Below are 21,332 nucleotides of genomic sequence, written 5' to 3' on the forward strand. Positions count from 1 at the left end.
GATATCAGGCTGAATTTAAAAAGTTATATTAATTATATAATAGATGTAACTTTTTAACTACTACTCTTTATTTGGATAAACATTATTAATTTTCCACAGCAATGTTTCAATATCATTCATTATAGAATAAGTCTACCTGGTTTGGGGGTGGGGCTTATTCGGGTTTGTTCTACAACATAGTAATATGATTCTGTTCTATATTGAACAAAAACCGCAATAATAAAAACAATTGTTCACAAAAACAGTAAAGAGACTGAGTAAAACAGGAGACTTTCAATCAATTTTTAATTTATTAATGACAATAAGAGAAAGTACACAGAAAGTGACTCAAGAAAGGGTAAAGAGTATGTTGAACACAAAAGAAAATATTTTATTGAGAAACTGATAGCCTCACCCTTCACTTGATTAAAACCTTTTTGACAGTCTTTCTCCTGTTGAACATAAAACAATGTAAAATCAATGGTTACATGTTAACAGCTTTCTTCAAAATGTCTTCTTTTATGTTCAACAGAAAAAAAAAACATCAAACAGGTTTGAAACAAGCGGAATTTAAAAAAATATGCAGGATCTTGCAAATACCCAAAGTTTAATCAGCTTTAAAGTTTCACTTTTTTTAAAACGACACAGACTAAGGACAAACAGAATTAATTTGGCTGCATTCTCAAGTCTACGGGAGACTAGGAAAGGGCAATTTAAACGAACAAATACACCTTCAAATAGACAGGAAAGTAAACAAACACGGAAAGAGGCCAGGCTGCGTTTTTCTGACACTCCAGCCCTGCGTCTAATGAATATGTGTACATGAAATGAGCCTTAATGAGTGTTTCCTTCTCCCCCAATTAGCGTGTGGAGAGTGGTAGGTGGAATATTAAATGAGAGGAATACTAGGTCAACACCACAGCCCTTTACCTGCGTAGAGGAGGAATGGACCAGCAAGATGCACACATCTCAAGGGACCAAAAACAGAACCTTAGACATCAGTGAGAAAGTTTCCCTCATGTAGTATGAAGTTCTTTCATTTTCCTTATTTAGAAATGTGAACTAATTTGTTGCTTCCTCGATTTTACAGGATGATCAAAAGATCATATAGAATATGATTTAAAAAGTTCATAACTTAACAATTAGTCTTTACCGTATTTGCACTGAGGCTAATCTATGTTGTACATAAAGTACAAACCCAACCTATATACTAGAACCCAATCAAAAAAATTTGTTTTCAGGGCCGTAAACTCATTTTTGTGCAGAAAAAAATCTCTAGTATGTTCTCTAGAAGAAAAATTTCTTCCTTTCATATCATCTTAGGTATTTAATATAAAATATCAGCAAATCTGTGTTCTAATCCAAAACTAGGGACATCCCAAAAGGTAATATATAAGGATATATTTGATACACAAGGTTCATGTGCATTTTTACAATCAAAACTTTATGACTTTCAGTTAAAACTTCATCCTGAATGCTTCATGCAATGTATACAGTGTGGTAAATAGTACAAAGAAATGCACAATTAAATGTATTACAGCATATTGTAAAAACTAAATAAATAAATTACTATCTTTCTCATCTTCTATGTATTTAAAAGAATTAAAATGCAGTTTGGCAATGTTTTACTAACTGTTTTTGGCATGTTTGCAGTGAGACAACCTTGGATGTCCAGAACGGTACCATTTATCAGGGTCTCATAGATTTCTTCAAGACAAATTTAAGACTTTTTAAGACCCTTTAAGACTATTATGAATGAAATGTTAGACTTACAAAGGGTTCAACAATACTGATTTCCACTGTTAATGATTTCCTGTAGGATCTACAGTAACTTACTGGCCGCAGTTTGCCAGTAACTTACTGTAAATCATTTACAGAAAAAAACACTGTATTTACATTAACAGCACCCTTTATCATGCTGTATATGTATTTACAGTATTGTATATCTTTGCTATAAAATTACTGTAATTTTTATAATGAAAATTTGAAATCCAGTAACAATACCGCATAACTGTCCTACAGTAAAATACAGTTCATATAACAGTTAAATACTGTGTCATTTAACAGTGTACTTTTGTAAAAGGTTCTGTATTCATGGATTTTTTGAGAATTTGCTGTAAAAATGTCTAACAGCTGTTTTTGTATCTGTGAGCAAAATAAATAAATAAATAAAAATAATAAATTATTAATAATAGTAATAATAATAATAATAATAAAAATGTATAAATTATATATATATATACATATATATATATATATATATATATATATATATATATATATATATATATATATATATATATATATATATATATATATATATATATATATATGCGATGCAGTGGCGCAGTAAGTAGTGCTGTCGCCTCACAGCAAGAAAGTCACTGGTTCGAGCCTCGGCTGGGTATAATATATTAGGTTTTGACTTGGATTTTTTGATTATTGGGCGTCCGCACGAGTAAGTACTTTACTTGCACATAGGAAAATTAAGACCTGTTTAAAATGATTCAATAATATATTTTGGGGAATTTAAGGCTTTTTAAGGCTTTAAAATTTTAGTTTTGAAATTTAAAACATTTTAAGACTTTTTAAGACCCCGCGGACACCCTGTTTATAAATAATATTTATTATTAATAATAATATTATTATTATTATAAATAATAATAATAGATACATGACTATATATATATATATATATGAATCTGGCTAAAATGAGAAGCCTTTTTTTTTTTGCATATAATCTATAAAAGAAAAACAAACTAAATATTAAAAAACAAAAAAAATATCAAACGCTTGTCGTAATAATAACTTTACAATGGGATATAATCATGTAAATGATATGTGCTGTTTTGGTTTTACTTTCACTAGCGAGTGCGGCTTATGTCATGTTCTACTCTTTAATTTGGTTTAACATAATACATTTTTTTAACAGCAATGTTTTAATATCATTCATTATAGAATAAGTCTACCTGGATTGGTGGTGGGACTTATGGGTTGTTCTAAAATAAGCTGTATTCTCTATATATGGAACAAAAACTGCAATAATAAAAACAATTGTTCACAAAAACATTAAAGTGACTGAGTAAAACCGTTTTCAATTTATTGATGAGATTAAGAGAAAGTACACAGAAAGTGGCTCAAGAAAGGGTTAAAGAGTATGTTGAACAAAAAAAACTATATATTTTATTAAGAAACTGATAATAAGCCAATAAACTATTAGTTCACCAAAATGTACTCGCCCTATTACCATTGTGGTGAATTTTTAAAAAAGTCAATTTTCTTAAACAAGATCATAAATATCATAATATAGTAAAATACAAATTCTCTATATTTGTATAATGTAATAACTAATTATGCATTTTTATCATCCCTTTGTTTCTCTGTAATATTATTATCTGTATATTCAATTTTGCCCAATGTATTGTTTTTCTTTTATCAGTATGAGTATCTCTGTCCACCTTGGGGCAACTTTACCTCATATGTGATACTGACACCGCACTGGAGACCATGCGAGCCTGAGAGACAAAAACCTGTTCCAACTCTTGCCTCAGAACCAGAGCAGAACACAAGCACCTGTCCTCACCCTTCTCCTCTCTGCCTGCCTGTGTATGTGTGTGTGTGAGGGAGAGAGAAGGAGATAGAGCGCACATCATTTATCACTTGTGTTCTCGTCCAAAAATGTCGCTTTTGTGAGGTGACTTTCAACCGTGCTAACCTTGCCCCAAATTGCTAACTGTAACAGTTTACTTTTTCTTTCCTACATGTCATTGATTTTCCTCACGTAATATCCGCACCTCGTTGTTAACACAAAGAGAAACACGTTGTGCCGTGAGCAGACCCTCAAACCCTCCAGTCGGAGAGCTCTCGAGGGCCGCTGGGGCCACGCAAAGGGTCTTGGTTTAATTAAACCATCACAAATGCGCTTAGAACAGCAATCAACCTAATGATCAAAAAGGGTCTTCAAAGCCCATGGATGGTCCCCTTTGCACATATCTGAAGGAGGAGCTTGTGAATAAACAAAGCGAAAAGGAAGATTAAAAATACAAGGCTCGGGAAAAGCAAAGCACTTGCTGTTTGAGGGCCGATCCCTGACTTGGAACGAGCTTCGGGTTCTGTTACAGTTTGTTGTGACTTATTTTACCAGCACGCTTATCTCAAAGGGCGAAACAATGGCGCACATTTCTATCAGAAATCATTACAGGCCATTTCAAATCATTTCCGCGCAGCTAATTTCATAATAGCGGAGGGAAACATTGATTGTAACCAGATGCTACATATCTACTCTGTGGAAAACTGGACAGAGCAATTACGCAGCACAACTCTCGGCCTACCCCGTGCTCCCTCTCGCACATAGAAATGTACACTAAGTGCTTCTATAGCCAAAGTGCTTCACATCAGCTTAGGCCAAATACATTAGCACATTATCATGCAACACGTATAGACTTTGGACTAGATTTTAAAATGTACAATGAAGTGATTTCTGAGAAACAAAAAATAAATAAAAACATGCTGGTTTCCGCAGAGCGTTGTCAGGTACTGTACATTTTACATGTATGTCAAAGATATTTACATCATATATACATAAAGTTAAAGTCAGAATTATTAGCCCCCCCTTGAATTTTGTTTTCTTTTTTAAATATTTCACAAATGTTTAACAGAGCAAAGGAATTTTCACAGTATGTCTGATAATATTTTTTCTTCAGGAGAAGGTTTTATTTGTTTTATTTTGGCTAGATTAAAAGCAGTTTTTAATTATAATAAAAAAACATTTAAGGTCAAAATTGTTTGCCTCTTTAAGCTATTTTATTTTTTTATAACCATCGTTATACAAAAACTTGCCTAATTACTCTAACCTGCCTAGTTAACCTAATTACCCTAGTTAAGCCTTTAAATGTCACTTTAAGCTGTATAGAAGTGTCTTGAAAAATATCTAGTTAAATATTATTTACTGTCATCATGGCAAAGATAAAATAAATCAGTATGAAATAAGTTATTAAAACTATTACAATTAGAAATGTGTTGAAAAAGTCTTCTCCATTAAACAGAAATTGGGGAAAAAATAAACAGGGGGTCTAATAATTCAGGTGGGGTAATAATTCTGACTTTAACTGTATATTTTATTCATGATGTCAGTAAATCACTCTGTCGGTCAAAACTAACCTATTGGGCCAATAAGCAAAGAATTCTTTAACCTATCAAAATCCATTTTCAACATCCAATCAATTCTTAGTGGAAAAAAAATCAGGTTCATCCCACAATTCTCATTTCACTCAGAAATGCTGGTGCTTTTAAATCTACATGTGAAGCTTATTTAAAAGTTGGAAAGTCTGATAGTTAGTAAGTCTATAATTGTGAGATTAAATGCATTTAAATCACATTGGTCTGAGCAAGAGGTGTGGCGTTTGTGGCTTGATTTTTCCGACATGACTAAAATGCTCCATTTGTAACATTAAATGGGACTTCCATGTTAGTACATTAGCTACAATAGCATTATAATTTACTTTGCCATTATCCCACCCAATATCTGTGTCCACTCCATTCCAAAATTTTAGGAACAACTAATAATAACTTGACTTCTAGTTAATCATTTGGTATCAGAAGTGGCTAATATGAAAGGCAAAGTTCTCTAGATTATACTTATTTTACCAAAATATAATATGATCATGCCTTTATTTGCTAGGATTTAATTAGGACAGTAAAGTCTGACTTTGCTTAGACTAAAGTCTTGTCACTTAATAGAAATAATGTAGTGTATAGAATATAAAGTCATAGTGCAGTGGAAGAAGAATTAATATTTTGTATGACTCCCAAGAGCTCGGACGACTGCATCCATACATCTCTGCAATGACTCAAATAGCGTATTAATAAAGTCACCTGGAATGGCTAAGAAAGCATTCTTGCAGGACTCCCAGAGTTCTTTGGATTCATCTTCAATGCTTCCTCCTTCGTCTTACCCCAGACATGCTTAATAATGGTCATTTCTGATGACTGGGCTGGCCAGTCCTGGAGCACAATGACCTTCTTAACTTTCAGGAACTTTGATGTGGAGGCTGAAGTAAGAGAAGGAGTGTTATCCTGCTGAAGAATTTGCCCTCTCCTGTGGTTTGTAATGTAATGGTTATAGCACAAATGTCTTAATACCTCAGGCTTCAAATGTTGCCATCCACTCTGCAGATCTCTTGCACACACCCCTACTAAATGTAACCCCAAACCAGGATTTTTCCTTCACCAAACTTGACTGATTTCTATCAGAATCTTGGGTCCATGTGGGATTCAGTAGGTCTTTTGCAGTTTTTATTATGATTGGGATGCAGCTCAACAGATGATTTATTAGAAAAATCTACCTTTTGCCACTTTTCCAAATAATCAATTAGATGTCAAGTTATTAGTTGTTGCTTTTGTCAGGTAGTGTATAAAACACAGGCAGGAATTAATATCAACCTCTACATAAATAGATGAGATTCAGTGTTTCAGTGTTAATAAGTACTGCTATTCTTTCACTTAAGAAAAATCATGAGCTGAGTGATATGACATGAGGCATAAACGTGTATTAAACATTAAATTTATTAGTTTACATGTGACTGTTTCCTCATTATAAACATACACCTATTTCATAATATACACATTAAACTAATAAAAGATACATATAAACAGACCTTACGTCTGTTTGGAGTGAGGCGGAATAAATATTTAATCTGTATATCCTGCATTTTGTGTTCTGATGAGCTGTAAACAGATAAGAAAAGCAAGGCTTTCACAGAACTCCTCCTTTTTAGCCTCCACACATTACGCATAGGAAACCCATAGAGTTCCACATATTATTTTTATTACAAGCTTACATAAACTTAAAAATTAGCAAAAAAAAACATTGTTGTAATCTCACTGGAAATTTTTGTGGGCAATCAGACACAGCCGGGGCATACACAAAAGTTATCTTTTTCGATCGGCCTGTTATTTACCAGGATTTAACCCTCACAAGATTTACTTGAGAACTAAGAAAATGTTGTTTCAGCCTCAATGTCCAATACATGATCTATTATTATTCAGTTATGCCTAGGTATATTCTGATTTTCAGCCTTTGGCAACTTTAATAAACTGTCTTATGATATTGAAATGGCAAAGTGTTCCATTTACTGTTTAACAAGAAGAAATCATTTATGCGCATGTCGTATAGATTTGTTATGCTTTTTCTTAAAGGCCCACGAGAATCAGTGGCCTGATTGTAAGATTAATGTTAGGATGTGCTAAATGGCTCACAAATGAACCAAAACCTCACAGCAAAATATCAGAATTTCCTTTTGCTCTATAATGGAAAGAGAGACCCTGCCTGCAGAAAGAGCAGCTCCGGTTGGCATTCAACCAGCCCTAAGTGAAAGAGAGGAAGAGAGGTAAAGAAAACGGGTGATTTATAGAGAGTTAGAGAGGGGGTTCACTCGCTAAAGTCCCATTGAAACACAGTGCTCCTGGCCCCGGGCTTCACCATTCATCACCACGTACCACCACGTCACTTTGTTTATCATCACTAACACACACACATATAAACTCACAGAGGCCAAACAGTGTTTAAAATTCAATGGCCCTTTCTTAACAATTCCGGCAAATAACATGTTATCTTTTTAACTTTAGATTGTTGAATTGGGGATGCAGCATTTACTGTAACTGAAGGTACAGTCACAGTGTTCAGTCACAGTTTCAGTGTTCACATGAAAACTCCAGTTTTTACAACCGCAATCCATAAGAACATGAATTTAGCATGATGGAGGAAGATTTTATCATGTTAATTTTTTTCAGGTTCAAGTTGGTCAAGCAAATATGCTGCATAGACCAACAGAAAGCTGCTCAGTTTAACCATGTTTGCCCATTAAATTAATTAAGATGCTGCTAACTTTAACATATTTTAACAATTAAATACTACCAAAAAGAAAAGATTTTATATTAAACTTTAGGCACCACATAAAAACAATACAGCAAGACCCTGGATGGCTTCATGCCATATTCAAACATAAAACAATAATAGCTTAATAAATATAGAATAAATATTAGGATGTTTAAACTAGTGCAATTTCCAACCCTTGCTCATACTGAAAATGTACCCCTATACATTTCAGGAGAGCGCCAAATACATCCCAGGAGCTATGTTTTTTGCAGTTTTTGTTTTCACAAATCAACCAAGGCCGCTGTGTATGCTTTTTTGGATATCAAATTTCCAGTGATGGGTAGTTGCGTCCCTGCAAGTAGTGACGCTACTAGCTTAACTACATTTCTCAGTAGTGTGGCTGTAGCGTCGCTACTTTCTAAATCAAATAGCTTTTCAGTAGCCAAGCTATTTTATTAGTCAAGTAGCGCAGTAGCGTCCACAAAGCTACAGTTACCAATTGCGGATCAATAAGTGATGGCACCGACATTCTCAGGGCTGTGAGGCCGGTGTCTAGCCGAAAAAAGTACATCCATTAGATGGCAAGCATGATAATTTCTTCTTCCTGTTTTACGATGGTTGACAACAAACTTTTTGGTGCGTTACTCCCACCTCTGGTCGGTGACCTCGCCAACCAAATTAGGCTTTCACGAGATACTTGCTTGATGGAAAGATAACTGAGGGAAAGGAGTATTTCTGAAGCAGGATTTTTCGTGACCATACCTCGAGAAGTACATGTTAAGTTGCAATAACTGCTGTACTCAAAAAATACTTTAGTAATTTATAGTAATACAATAAATTACTGCATTATGTCGTATAATTTGTTAATGAAGAGTTGTAAATATATATACAATATGCATAATGCTTATGTCAAAATGTTTCTCTTTACTATAAAGGACTGTAGTGTTTTAAATGTGTAACAACTGCTTTTATTGGATTATTTATTTTAGCTGTTATATACTTTAATGTGTTTCTGTTTATTACAGCATATTATTTACAGTAAATAACTAAACTGTTCTGCCTCATATGTTTCATTAACAGTTTTATTGAACTCTAAAATATGATTGAATTGGATTTAAGTTCCTTCGATTTAAAAATAAAAATTGTAAAAGTAGCTTAGATGTAGCTAAGCTACTTTTGCCATGTAGCTTTAAGCGTAGCTTGCTACATTTCCCAGGGGTTAGCTTTTAGTGTAGTTAAGCTACATTTTAAGTAAAGTAAGTTTACATTTTAAGTAAGTAGCTAATAGCTTAGCCCACTACATTTTTCAAGTAGTTGCCCAACACTGCAAATTTCTCTCTCGTAAATCCACAAGAGGCCGCTGTCAACTGACTGAATGACGAACCGATCGACTGACCCACCCCACTAAAAAACCCTCACTTCATTTTTTAGAACGTTTTCAGATTTTACCACATTCTCACCCAGTTAATTACTTGTTCATTACATTTTTTGGCTTTTGTTTTTTGTTTCTGGAATCGGTTTTTGTCAGGCTCGTACCCTGTCGTATTTTCTGTGAATATTATTAGCCCCTTTAAGCATTTTTTTCCCCGATATCCCAAATAACAAACCACTGTTATACAATAACTTGCCTAATTACCCTAACCTGCATAGTTCACCTAATTAGCCTAAAAAGCCTAAAAAGTCTTTAAATGTCACTTTAAGCTGTATAGAAATGTCTTGAAAAATATCTAATAAAATATTATTTACTGTCATCATGGCAAAGATTAAAAAAAAATCTGTCATTGGAAATAAGTTATTAAACTATTATCGGCACTGGTGGGGGCACTAAGGCACTCGGCCTGTGACCTCGTGCCATCGCACGCCTCCCACCAGTGCCGATATACAGCCATATCGCACTGCTACTCGTGTGATATTGCTCATATATATATACACACACACAATATCTGTATACTGGTTTAGAATTAATTTAAACACTTTTTACAAAATACTACTGCTGCCCAGATGGAATTTCTAACCATTTTTAAAAAGGCATTGAAGAAACTCTGCTGGGAAGTAAATATAGACACTGACCTTGTGGAACCCTAATTGAATATCACTGGATTAGACTGATGCTTTCACCTGTCAGGCGATGAATTAAGCCAATAAGTAAAACCATAGCAACTGCAGAGCAATGTTGTGACTTTCAACCAGAACAACCTAACATTATGGTGGTGAGATGCAAACATCAGACAGACGCTCCATTGGTGTCCCTCAGGGCTCGATTTTATGCCCTCTAATTGTTTTTACAGTTACTTGCACCTTCAAGCCATCTTCTGAAATCGTTCTGCCTAGATTATCATCTTTATGCTGATGATACATGGATTTATATACATGTAAGACGTTGTGAGCATCTTTAAACTGCATTATTGTTTTGTCAGATTTTTCTTACGGAGATCTAAACAGAGATGAATAATAATCTATTTTGGTAAATCTGAAGTTATGCTCAATGTTTCTTATCATCAAGTTTCTAAGACCTGTCACTGGCTCTTGATGTCTCTGTTTTGTAAACCCAGAGTCAAGAGAGGATAGCGTTCAGTGCTTTGAGAAGCTTCTTTTAAAGTTGTTTAATAAAATAAATTTCAAAACTATATATTTTTATAATTTTTAAATCGGTAACACTTTAGTTTAGGTCACAATTCATGCTATTAACTACTGGCTAATTACCTGCCTATTATTAGGATGCTATCTATTCGTTAGTAGTTATAAAGAATGAACTTCTCAAACATCCTTAATCTCAAAACCTAAACCTCGCTTCTACCTAACTAACTATTAATAATCAGCTAATTATTATTTTATTAAGCTAGTAGTGTTAGTTAATAGTTACTGTACTGTGATCTGTGACCTAAACTAAAGTGTTGCCATTAAATCTACTGTCCATTTCAGGTGACATATGTAGTTGTAAAACATGAAAGTACAATACAATACAATACAAAGTTAAAAAGGATCAAGTGGAAATTAATCACAAAAGATAAAAAAAATATACAACCCCTAACATGAACTGTGGAGAATTCATAACATCCTGTAACACAATTGGGCAGCACATAAACTCGAGCAGACATATTTGATACTAACATGGCCAATCTTTACTAAGTCAATCCTCTCAGGTGTTCTGAGAGGCTCACTGCTGGGTTGCATGTGTGTGTATGTAGGTTAAACCGATGCGCAGATTGGAAAGACATGGGTAAGGCAGCGCAAAAGTCTACTGACACATGTTTTAAGATACAAAGACCGTGTAATGGTGAATTCGGACTCTCCTATAAGAATCAGGAGAGACTGAGAACATGAAAGAGAGGCAAGAATTAGAAGTGATTGTGTGCGAGTATGTGGTCAGTGACCTAATTTCTTTGTGTCCTGCTATTCTTTCCTCAACCCTGCAGTAAACGTGGCATGCTGCACTTTTAAAAACAAGAGTGGATTGCGATATTCATGCATTTGTGTGTGTGTTTGGGGTGGATTCTTTTTCAGATGCATTAATAAAATATGGTCGGAGGCCAGGTGCACGCTGAATCTCTTTTAGAGAGCCTCGGGGCATCTTTGCATCGTCTCCTCCCAGAAGCCCTGTGTGTGATGTGCGTTAGGGGCCGCCACCTGCTGTACCAACACACTCACGCACAAGCTACGCTCCAGAAACAGTGCCCACACACGCCACAACATCTGAGATTCTTTCACACACACATAGACCTGCATATCTTTGTGTCCTGGACAAAGAAAAGCATTTTCTTATAATGATGAATTACACACTTAGCCGCTCTAACAGCTCTCTTACACTCATCTACTCACACAGGCTGTAAATATGAACTTCATACATGTTCAGCTAAGCTCCTAATTAAGTCATTAATTAAAAGAGAAGTGTTGTGACGCTGATATACTGCCAGTCTAAACCAACGGGGTGTAAATTTAACTAACAAGCTTCGGTCCGCCATTAAAAAATGTTGTCAATACACTCGGCAGCAATAAACCAACATCATCTAGGAGTCTGCTGCAATTGTTCCAGTGATGATGTATAAAATTTGATATACATCTCAAAGTAATTTGTGTTTCAGATGTATTGGTTACTACAATAAACAATGGGTCTCATATATTCATAATTATGTAAATTAGTTGAATTTATATACACAGGACATGTTAATAATTACAGTAGGCATCGGTATAAGCTTCTGACGGGATGATAACCTTGGATAAAATATTATGTTATTGGTATTGTGATTACTGCTCTAAAAGAAGTTATTTTAAAATGTTTGGATAAAAAAAACAACAACATTTCTCCATTGCAGTGTTAATTTTGTTAACGAAATTACCTCTACCACAAAACAAAAACTGCTCATTGTTCAGCGATGTGATTATTTATTAATTTAAGGATGTAATGGTATTGTAGTGTTATAATCTTATCAGGGAGTCGCATTCTAACGAAACTGCCTTGAAGTGAAGCACATTTTACATATTTTCGATTTATAATTCCTCTATGTGAGTTAACACAGCCATAAGCCTGAGTGCACATTTTACAAGATAACACATCATCATTTGCTAGTCATAAGTCATCACTCTTACTTATTTACTCAGTGCTATACAGCTGAGCACCACGTATTGTAACACAGTCAGTAAAGCTTGCTATAGACCGACATTGCAAAGTGGAGCTAAACTTTTTGAGCCCTTTTAAAGATTTAATTGCATGAAACTGTTAAACAAGACTAGTTTAACACGTTAAAATAAAGGGTTTGCTAAATAATTGCAAAGTTCTGCATTTTCAGTAGTCTACGGTTCTTGCTGACGCATAATTTTACATATTATTTATGATATAAACAAACAATGCATGTCTAATTTTTGGTCTTCAATAGAGAAGCTATAATCCATATTTTAATGAGACCTTTTTATTTAATCTTGAGGTAGAATATTTTGTAGAAATAAATGTATACAAATCCAAATATATATTTTAAAATCTTAAGAAATGTTGTCGACTAAAACTAGACTAAAACTAAATTTAAATTTGCTCTCAAAATTAACAACGCCCCATTGAACATGATATATTTTATTTTAGGAAAAATTTCAAATAATTTGTAACAGTAAACATGTCAGGCTAAATAATTCAAATAAATTATTGATATCTGCTGTCTTCATTAGTTTCACTTTACCATTTTGAGGGATGTAAACAATAACAATATTCCTAACCTATTTCCTCTTTTCATTTTTTATTTCTATATGGCAGCAGTTTTAACATTAAGATATGATTGATTTACCTCTTGTTACAGTTATGAAATAGTTTAATAACAAGCAGGAAATGTTCATCGCCACATTAAAATGGTCTATAACACAGATTTCTTTACAACACATAAAAAAAAACCTTATATATACCTTAGGAATGATATACCAGAAAATTGTAGCGGTTTGAAAACCTTGACTTTTCCAAACCATGTTTAACCTTAAAACCGGTTTTGTCCCATATCTAGTCATAATATCATTCTAATAGCTATGAGGTATATATTAATATACAGTATGTGTTAAATATTATCAATTTTTATCAAAAACTGACTACAATAGAAATTTAATCACAGAAAAAATAGAAATGCTCTCATACTTGTATACTATATTTATAACAAATCTGTTCATACAATTCATCATCCTGAGCTCTTTTGTCTAATTGCATCTGCCTTTGGCTGCATTTACACTGCATGGTTCAAGTGACTGAATTCTGATTGTTTTTCCCCATGTACATGTAAGCAGGAAAAAATCACACAGATTCTGATTTACTCCAATCAGACACAGTCCTTGTTCATATGTGGAAATTGTTTTCGGATTTGTGCCCTCATTCCTGCAGTGTAAGCAGGTAGTTCAGATTTTCGCCTGTCAATGCGATGCGAGTCGTGCATCATTAAAAACCATAGTGAATGACTTCAAGTCTGACGCTTTAATTTCGAATCAGACTTCAGCAGAGTTGCTAACCTTAAATCTCATACACAAGGACTAAAAAAGCTTTCATATTGTCATATAGCACAGGTATTCGAGCATGTTAACGAGAGAGAAAGAAAGCGCAACATCCGCCACGTAACCAATAGAAACTAATATAAAACTGTGGCATATGTCACGTGCATAAATCATGGCATGGACATTATATTAAGATGCCTACTGACTTAAAAATGCCTGGATTAAAAGAATTTGGCAAAATTAGAACTTTTCTGTCATAAACTAAAGTAAAACAAATAAAAAGAATAAAAGAATAAAAAATAGAATGGAAAAAAGGGCACTCTTTTACTATTAGCAGTTAGTCAGCGCTCGCTCGTTTTTTTCGTGGTCATTGCACCTTTGCCTTGTGCTGTGTAAATGCAGTCAATTGGATATAGGTCACTTTTCAAAGATGATGTAAGCAGGTCAGCAAAAAATCGGATACGGTCAAAAAATTGGAATTGGCCATCAAGATCTGCAGTGTAAATGCAGCCTTTGTCTGTCTAATTGCATCTGTGTCTAATGTTTGTCATCTTTTCTCATATCTATTTTCGTGTTGTTGCTTGTTATTTATGTACACTGGAAGCCTCTGTAGCCAAAACAAATTCCTTGTGTATGTAAAGCACACTTGGCCATAAACCGATTCTGATTCCAATTCTGACGAATTTGTATTTGATTGTGAAAACTTTCCACACTTTCATGAATAAATAAATTAATGCGACCTGAAACATTCTGTCTGGATAATTTGCTTAGGTACAGGATGGGTTGCACTAACCTTTCTCCTTAAGCATTTTCTTCATATTGATGCCGGTGTCTCGTTCTGGCAGATCTCCATCAGTCGGGTTCAAAACTGCAGATATGAGAATAAAAAAATTACCAAAGGTTACATTGAAGTTGTTCACAAAAGTAATAAACTTCTGACAAACCCTTCAACCATATAACTACGAAATTACTACTATGGCTTATTCTAGAACTGTGGGTAGATTTCAGGCATTTTCTATTCCTCTTCCTTAAACTGAAATGATAAACAACAAATTTCTAAGTTACAGTAAACTGAATCCATTATAGGTGTAAAATAATGCAAATTGTTAAATAAAAATGTGATGGAGAACAATTGATTCTGTTACTAATTGTCATTTAAATTCTAGTTAAGATTTTTTTTTTAATCAATATATTTATTATTTCCACATTACAATTTTAGTATCAGTGCTTCCCACACAGACTTTACTTGATCGGGCGCCCAGGTATTTTTACGGCCGCTGAAGAATATTTGGTGGAGACACATGAATAATACTATTACTATCATCCTTATACACTTTTTTGTATCTGTCCAAGAAAGCCAAACATTTGCGATTAAATAACCAGTGGAAAATCACTTGCTCTGCACGTTTCCTAATGCTTGTTCTGTGTGCGGGAGAACTGTCAACACTCACACATCCCGTGCTCTGCAGAGAGACGTGCCTTTTCCGCCACAATGCATCCGACTGTAGTTTCTAAATCTCCTAAAATGTCTGGTATTTGGGTTTGACTTTCGCTTTCCAAATTTGTTTTTGCATTACCCTTTCACAGCTGTGCACAGCCACAAGACATACATTAAATGATTAATTTTTTTATTAAACGACTCAATTCAACTTTACAATATACTCGATGAGAAAAAAACACTAGTTCCTAAATATCTGTACACTACTAGAATCGGCTAATCAACTTATCTGCCTTATTTAAATAAACTACACTTTTATTCCAGAGGAAGTGACCACTAACCATGTAACAAACTTTTTCTGTCAGAGCATTAAATATTGCCATGGCTTTTTATAAATAATATAACACAAAATAATAATAATGACACAATTTTTTTTAATAACTAAAATAACAAATAATACAGAAAATAGAAGTTTCGTGCAAATGATTATTTATCTTAGACAAGAAAACACACAAAAATGTAAAAAATTAGACTTAATTGTTTTATTATACAGTTAAATATAGGTATAGCAATTTTTTTTTATTTTATTTTTTAATCCCTGAACGGACCTGCATTACCATACATTTCTGCTATACACAATTGCATTCTATCAGGTAAATTTACATTTACATTTAGTCATTTAGCAGATGCTTTTATCTAAAGCGACTTACAAATGAGGACAAGGAAGCAATTTACACAACTATAAGAGCAACGATGAATATTCAATTTATTTAATTCATGGTTATTTCTATAGCGGTTTTATAATGTAGATTGTGTCAAAGCAGCTTAACATAGAAGTTCTAGTAGACTGAAACTGTGTGAGTCCAGTTTTCAGAGTTGAAGTTCAATTTAGTTCAGTTCAATGTGGTTTAATTTTCACTTTTAAAGCCCAAACACTGAAGAGCAAATCCACTGAGGTCAGCTGATCAGTTGCTCAAGTTTATTAAACAGGTATCTTTTTTGCCTTCTTTTAAATAACATTTATATTTTGCGTATTTATTTAATTTTTTAATAGTTCCTTCATAGTTTTAAATAGTTTGAGATTGTGTTGTCTGTACAGCACTTTAGTTCACTTTAGGTGTTTTAAAGTGATTCTTAAACAAAAGTTTTTACTTTAATATTGTCAAGACAAAATGTCCCTTAATACACATACAAATATAATTTTAGATATAACTTGATATCATTCATGCTATTGTTTAAAACAGCTTCATAAAAGATTGTATATTTGAAAAATAAAGCTTCTTGGAGATTAGAATAACTCATATAGGTTGGCTACTCAATTCCCAGCAGGCACAAAACAACATATGATGTTAATATTATGTTAGATTTAGGTCGTGATGACAGATGACCAAAATTTAATGTCTAGATAGCATCTAAGAATGGTAAATTGTCAAATTACGTTGATATTTGGTTGATTTTAGGTTGTTTTAGAAAGTGACCAAATCCAGCATCGAGCCAACATCTTAAACCATATGACAAACGTTATATTGACGTTGAATACTGATAATGATATTTACATGATAATTACCTTCATGATAAACAAAAAAGTGTACTAAATGTGTACACTTACCCAGGCGTTCAGGACTCTGTGTGTGTGGGTTCGGAGAACTAGACACACTACTGCTGGGATGGGAAGAGGGCTGTGATCCGGGACGAGGAGCTTCCTCCAGAGAAGGAGTAGGGGATGGACTGTCCTGTACACACTCCTGACAAAAACACAGAGATTCAGGTTAAATATTCTTTACAAGTGACTCAAACAAGCCAGGCCTGCTACAAAACTAGATCTTATTATATGATTCACTGTTTTTACTAACTATAACTAAAACCAAACAAAAAAAAAACATATTAAGTACTTGTAATAAAATACATTTCAACTTGTCTGCTTAAATACCCCGTGAAGTGTTTAAAAATGTGCTTTTTTTATTCGATTTTTTGATGTAGTTTCAACTGAAAAATGAGGGTGTGAAATACAGTAGCTCCTCCCCTTTTAAACAAAACATAGCTCTGCCAATAAGAGTGGTTGAGCTCAAGCACATTAAATGGTGTTGTTCTGAGTAATTGCTAGGCGGTTGTTAAGGCATTGCTAGGTGGTTGCTAAGCTGTTGCTAGGGTGTTCTGAGTGGTTGCTAGGAGGTTGCTAAGGTGTTCTAAGTTGTTGCTATTGTGGTGCCATAAATATAGCATAAATTAGCATGTTAATAGCATTGTTCTAGTATGAATTAGCATATTGCTAGCATGTTTCAAGTATAAAATAGCATGTTCTTAACATGAATTTAGTATAAATTAGCATGTTGCCAGTTTGTTTATGGGATATATAAGCATTTTGATAGTATGATTAGTATATTTGTTAGTATGTTTCTAGTATGAGTCCTTTCTAGTATGGAGTTTAGTAAAGTTTGGAGTTTTTTTTTATAATAGAGGTCTATGGAACAGTTGCTAGAGTGCCGTAAGTGGTTGTTTGAATGCGGCTAGTAAGTTGAAAGGTCATCAGTGATTGCCGGTCTGAATTAAAGTCCCACCTTAAGTCTGTAGTCTGCTGGAATGTTATGAGGTCACAAAGGTTAGTCCAATGTTAAGTCCAATATTAAGTCAATGGGACTTTTCCAAATTTTCCGGGACAGTTTTCGGATCAGTTGAAAATGATAGAGCAACTTAATTCCGTATAGTTTGTAGGGATGTTAAAATTAATGGTTTCTTCAGTGCACCGCGATGCAGATGGGGACCATTAGATATTGATTCTGTAATAGATCATAACTGGTTATGACGTACTGATGTCATTTATCTCCTATGCACAATGTCGCAGTAGAATACTATGGTGAAGGAAGCAAAGGGGAGTAAATAAAACGCTCATAATACTTAAAAGGAAGATAATTATGCACACTTCAACTGCTTGTGAGTTTGCTGGAAAGTCTTTTATTAACACTGAAAAAGGCACAGCATACGAGCCGCTATTTCACTACTAGAGAGAGATGCTGTAAAAATCCATCTCTGACTCTTTCTCTCACACACACTTCGGACATTTGACCCACTGTGCTGGCCTGTTTGTAAGGTAACTGTTTCTCTCCTCTTGGCTGTTACAGCGATACTTGTGAATCCAGACACGAGCGTTCCTGACGGATTACCAGTGATAACTATGCATATGTATTATGCACATATAGGCTGCAACCACGGCTGTTCTTCCCGTGTGATTCATCGGTGAACAGCGCTTTCATTTCTAAAGCCAGGCACAGCCCTTTTTGTTGAACTGGTGAAGAAAATGACAAATCATAGGGGTGTAAGACAGCACTCAAAAAGTAAGCGAGATAACATTTACATTAGTTTATTTGCTATGTATGTATGTTGCATGTATTGAAGTTTTGTTTGATACATTCAAAAAGAGTGTTTTCTTTGAGAAGGTAAAATTAAAGGTACAGTTTATATATCTCACTGCTTGTATTAAAGGACAATATTGTATTAACAAATCATATATACATTTTAATATATTCATAGATTTTAATAAAAAAAAATATTGTGTTGTGAAGAAAAAATCTAATTATGTATAGAAAGCATCGTCAATGCACCGTGATGTACCAAGATATCGAATGGAACCGAATCGATGGCATGATAATCGTATCCGAACCGAACCGTGCGACCAGTGTAGGTTTACACCCCTAATAGTTTGAAGGTTTGGAATTAGTTTGGTGGTTGTAGTATGATTGGTCTAGGAGGAGATGCATAAAAAAATATGTCTCAGAAAAAGATGGAAGAAGAATGATACGTTTTATTAGTATAACAGTATGCCACCATAATTATTTCATAGTATAATTTAATCTTATTCAATTAAATAATTAAATTATTAAAGTGTCATTTAATTACTTGATTGAATATCATTGAATTATTATATTGAATTATTATAACTATTTCACTTTAATTCCAAATTTTACTACCAAATTTTGAGTGAAAACGGTTTTAATGTCATTTTACCCTGATATAAGCTGTTGTTATTGTCAATGCGTTTACATCCGACTGTAAAAATCTATTTAAATGTGTGGGTTTGTGTGTATCTCTGACTGTGCGTATGCATGCGTGCACACTGTATGCCTCTGGCCATTTCTGCATCTGCGAGAAACACACAAGTGTCCTCATCCAACAGTAAATTGACTCAATCGCATCTCAGGGGGGACATGACACTAAGATAACAGATAGTCTTTGTCTTTAAAGTCTGCATCTAATATTCCCTAACACGCGCTCCACACAGACCCAACAGTACATTTATTCGGTTATTCCTCCTCGGAGTATTTCGAATCAAACTCTCTCTTGTAGAAATAAAGACTGATCTAGTCTACAACGTTCTCTCCCAGGTGTTAACTGGCTTGTAGAGCGAGACTGGATTGTATGTAATGTATCGCTTGAGCAAGACATCAATCCAAAGGGATCTGCAGTTCGCTGAATAATGTGAAAATGAGCTGACTCTAGCTGAGAGATCTCACTGAATGACTTTTTCTGTATCCGGCCACTGAAGTGACTCAACTTTGTGGCATTACCTTGATGACGGACGCTCCTGCTCTGGACAGGGGGCTGTGCATCTGAGCAGCTGCGGCCATGTTGGCGATGGTGTTCAGGTGGTTCATCTGGTTCATTGCCATGGCAACGGAGGCAGGCGGCAGACTGACAGGCAGCAGGGGGTGGGGCATCATCATAAATGGCAGGTCCAGCCCTGAGAGGGGATGAATGAGAGAAGCAGAACTTTAAAAAACTGTGAATGTGACGCAACAGTCACTTTTGTTTAGCTTGCTGTATGTTCAAAGACAACATAAAATAAATATAAAATCAACTAAAGTTTTTATTTAAATAACGTCAAATCATAAAGAAATGCCCAATTGAAGGGATAAACTAATACTAATTGTATTAAGCACTAAATTCAATTAAATTTCCAAGTATTTCAACCTCAAAATATCACAATAAATTCTAATAAAATTCATAAATTCATAAATTTTATATAATTATCTTAGAAATGTATTAGTGGTTTTTAAGTAAACACCAACGCATTTCCCTACACTGTAAAAAAAATCTTGCTGTCTTTAATTTTTTATTTTATCCATTGAATTTTTCTAGTCAACAAGTTTTTGTTGTCTTGACTTCTTGTCACAATTTTTTTACACTGTATAAAAAATTATAAAGAAAATGTTTCATGTGGCTTAATGCAATCATGAAAATCTATTAAATGTGATAAGGAACATTTGATTGTGTTACTAATTGTAGTTTAAATGCTTGTTCCACTTTTTCAACCACTAAATCTTTGTTTTGAAATCTTATCCCTTTGACTGTTGACACTTGACATTTTCCTTACATATTTCATTGCTTTATGGTTTCTTAACCATTTTAAATTGTATTGTAAAGTGCATCCAGAAAATATTCATAGCAATTCACTTTTTCCACATTGTTTCTGTTACAGCCTTATTCCAAAATGTATTAAATTAATTTATTTCATCACAATTCTACACACAGTACCCCATAATGACAATGTTAAAAACATTTTTTGGAAATTGTTACAAATTTAAAAAATAAAAATAAATTGTGTGTAGAATTTTGAGGAAATAAATTAATTTAATCCATTTTGAAATACGGCTGTAACATAAAAAAATTTGGAAAAAGTGAAGCGCTATGAATACTTTCTGGATGCATTGTATGTCCTGTTTGAGATTTAGTGTTCCGTATAGCACCTTAGCTCATTTTTTTTTTTTAAGTGCTTTATATATAAAATTTTATTGATTTATTGAGACGTAAAGTTAATATCTTTAAAACAAAATGATGCTAAATTAAGTACACATACAAATATTTTTTTTTACATATTACTTATATTATAATGTTATATATTATTTATTATTAACACATCAAGACAGACATACTGGAGTAATCTGAATATGATAGCAAGTTTCACGTTAAGTTGTAATAAGGTGTTGGATTTTTATTATGGCGTCATCTGCTTGCTTTTAACTAGTATATGTCATTATATAGGCCTACTGTACAAAACATATCGCAATGTTAAATTTTCCAATATCA

General features: G+C 33.8%; 1 protein-coding gene across 11 annotated transcripts in view; it reads right to left on the reverse strand.

The window, feature by feature from the left end:
- Positions 1-21,332, reverse strand: part of dacha (dachshund a) — a 294,811-nt gene that overhangs the window by 42,733 nt on the left and 230,746 nt on the right. For 9 of the 11 annotated variants that reach the window (XM_073934233.1, XM_068215771.2, XM_068215770.2 and 6 more), the window contains 3 exon segments: positions 19,814-19,986; positions 16,861-16,996; positions 14,607-14,681 (listed from right to left, as the gene is read on the reverse strand). In XM_073934233.1, the coding sequence (XP_073790334.1) occupies positions 14,607-14,681; positions 16,861-16,996; positions 19,814-19,986 (384 nt within the window). 11 annotated transcript variants of the gene reach the window in all.

The sequence above is a fragment of the Danio rerio genome, chromosome 21, assembly GCF_049306965.1.
Source record: "Danio rerio strain Tuebingen ecotype United States chromosome 21, GRCz12tu, whole genome shotgun sequence".
NCBI classification, from domain to species: Eukaryota; Metazoa; Chordata; class Actinopteri; order Cypriniformes; family Danionidae; genus Danio; species Danio rerio.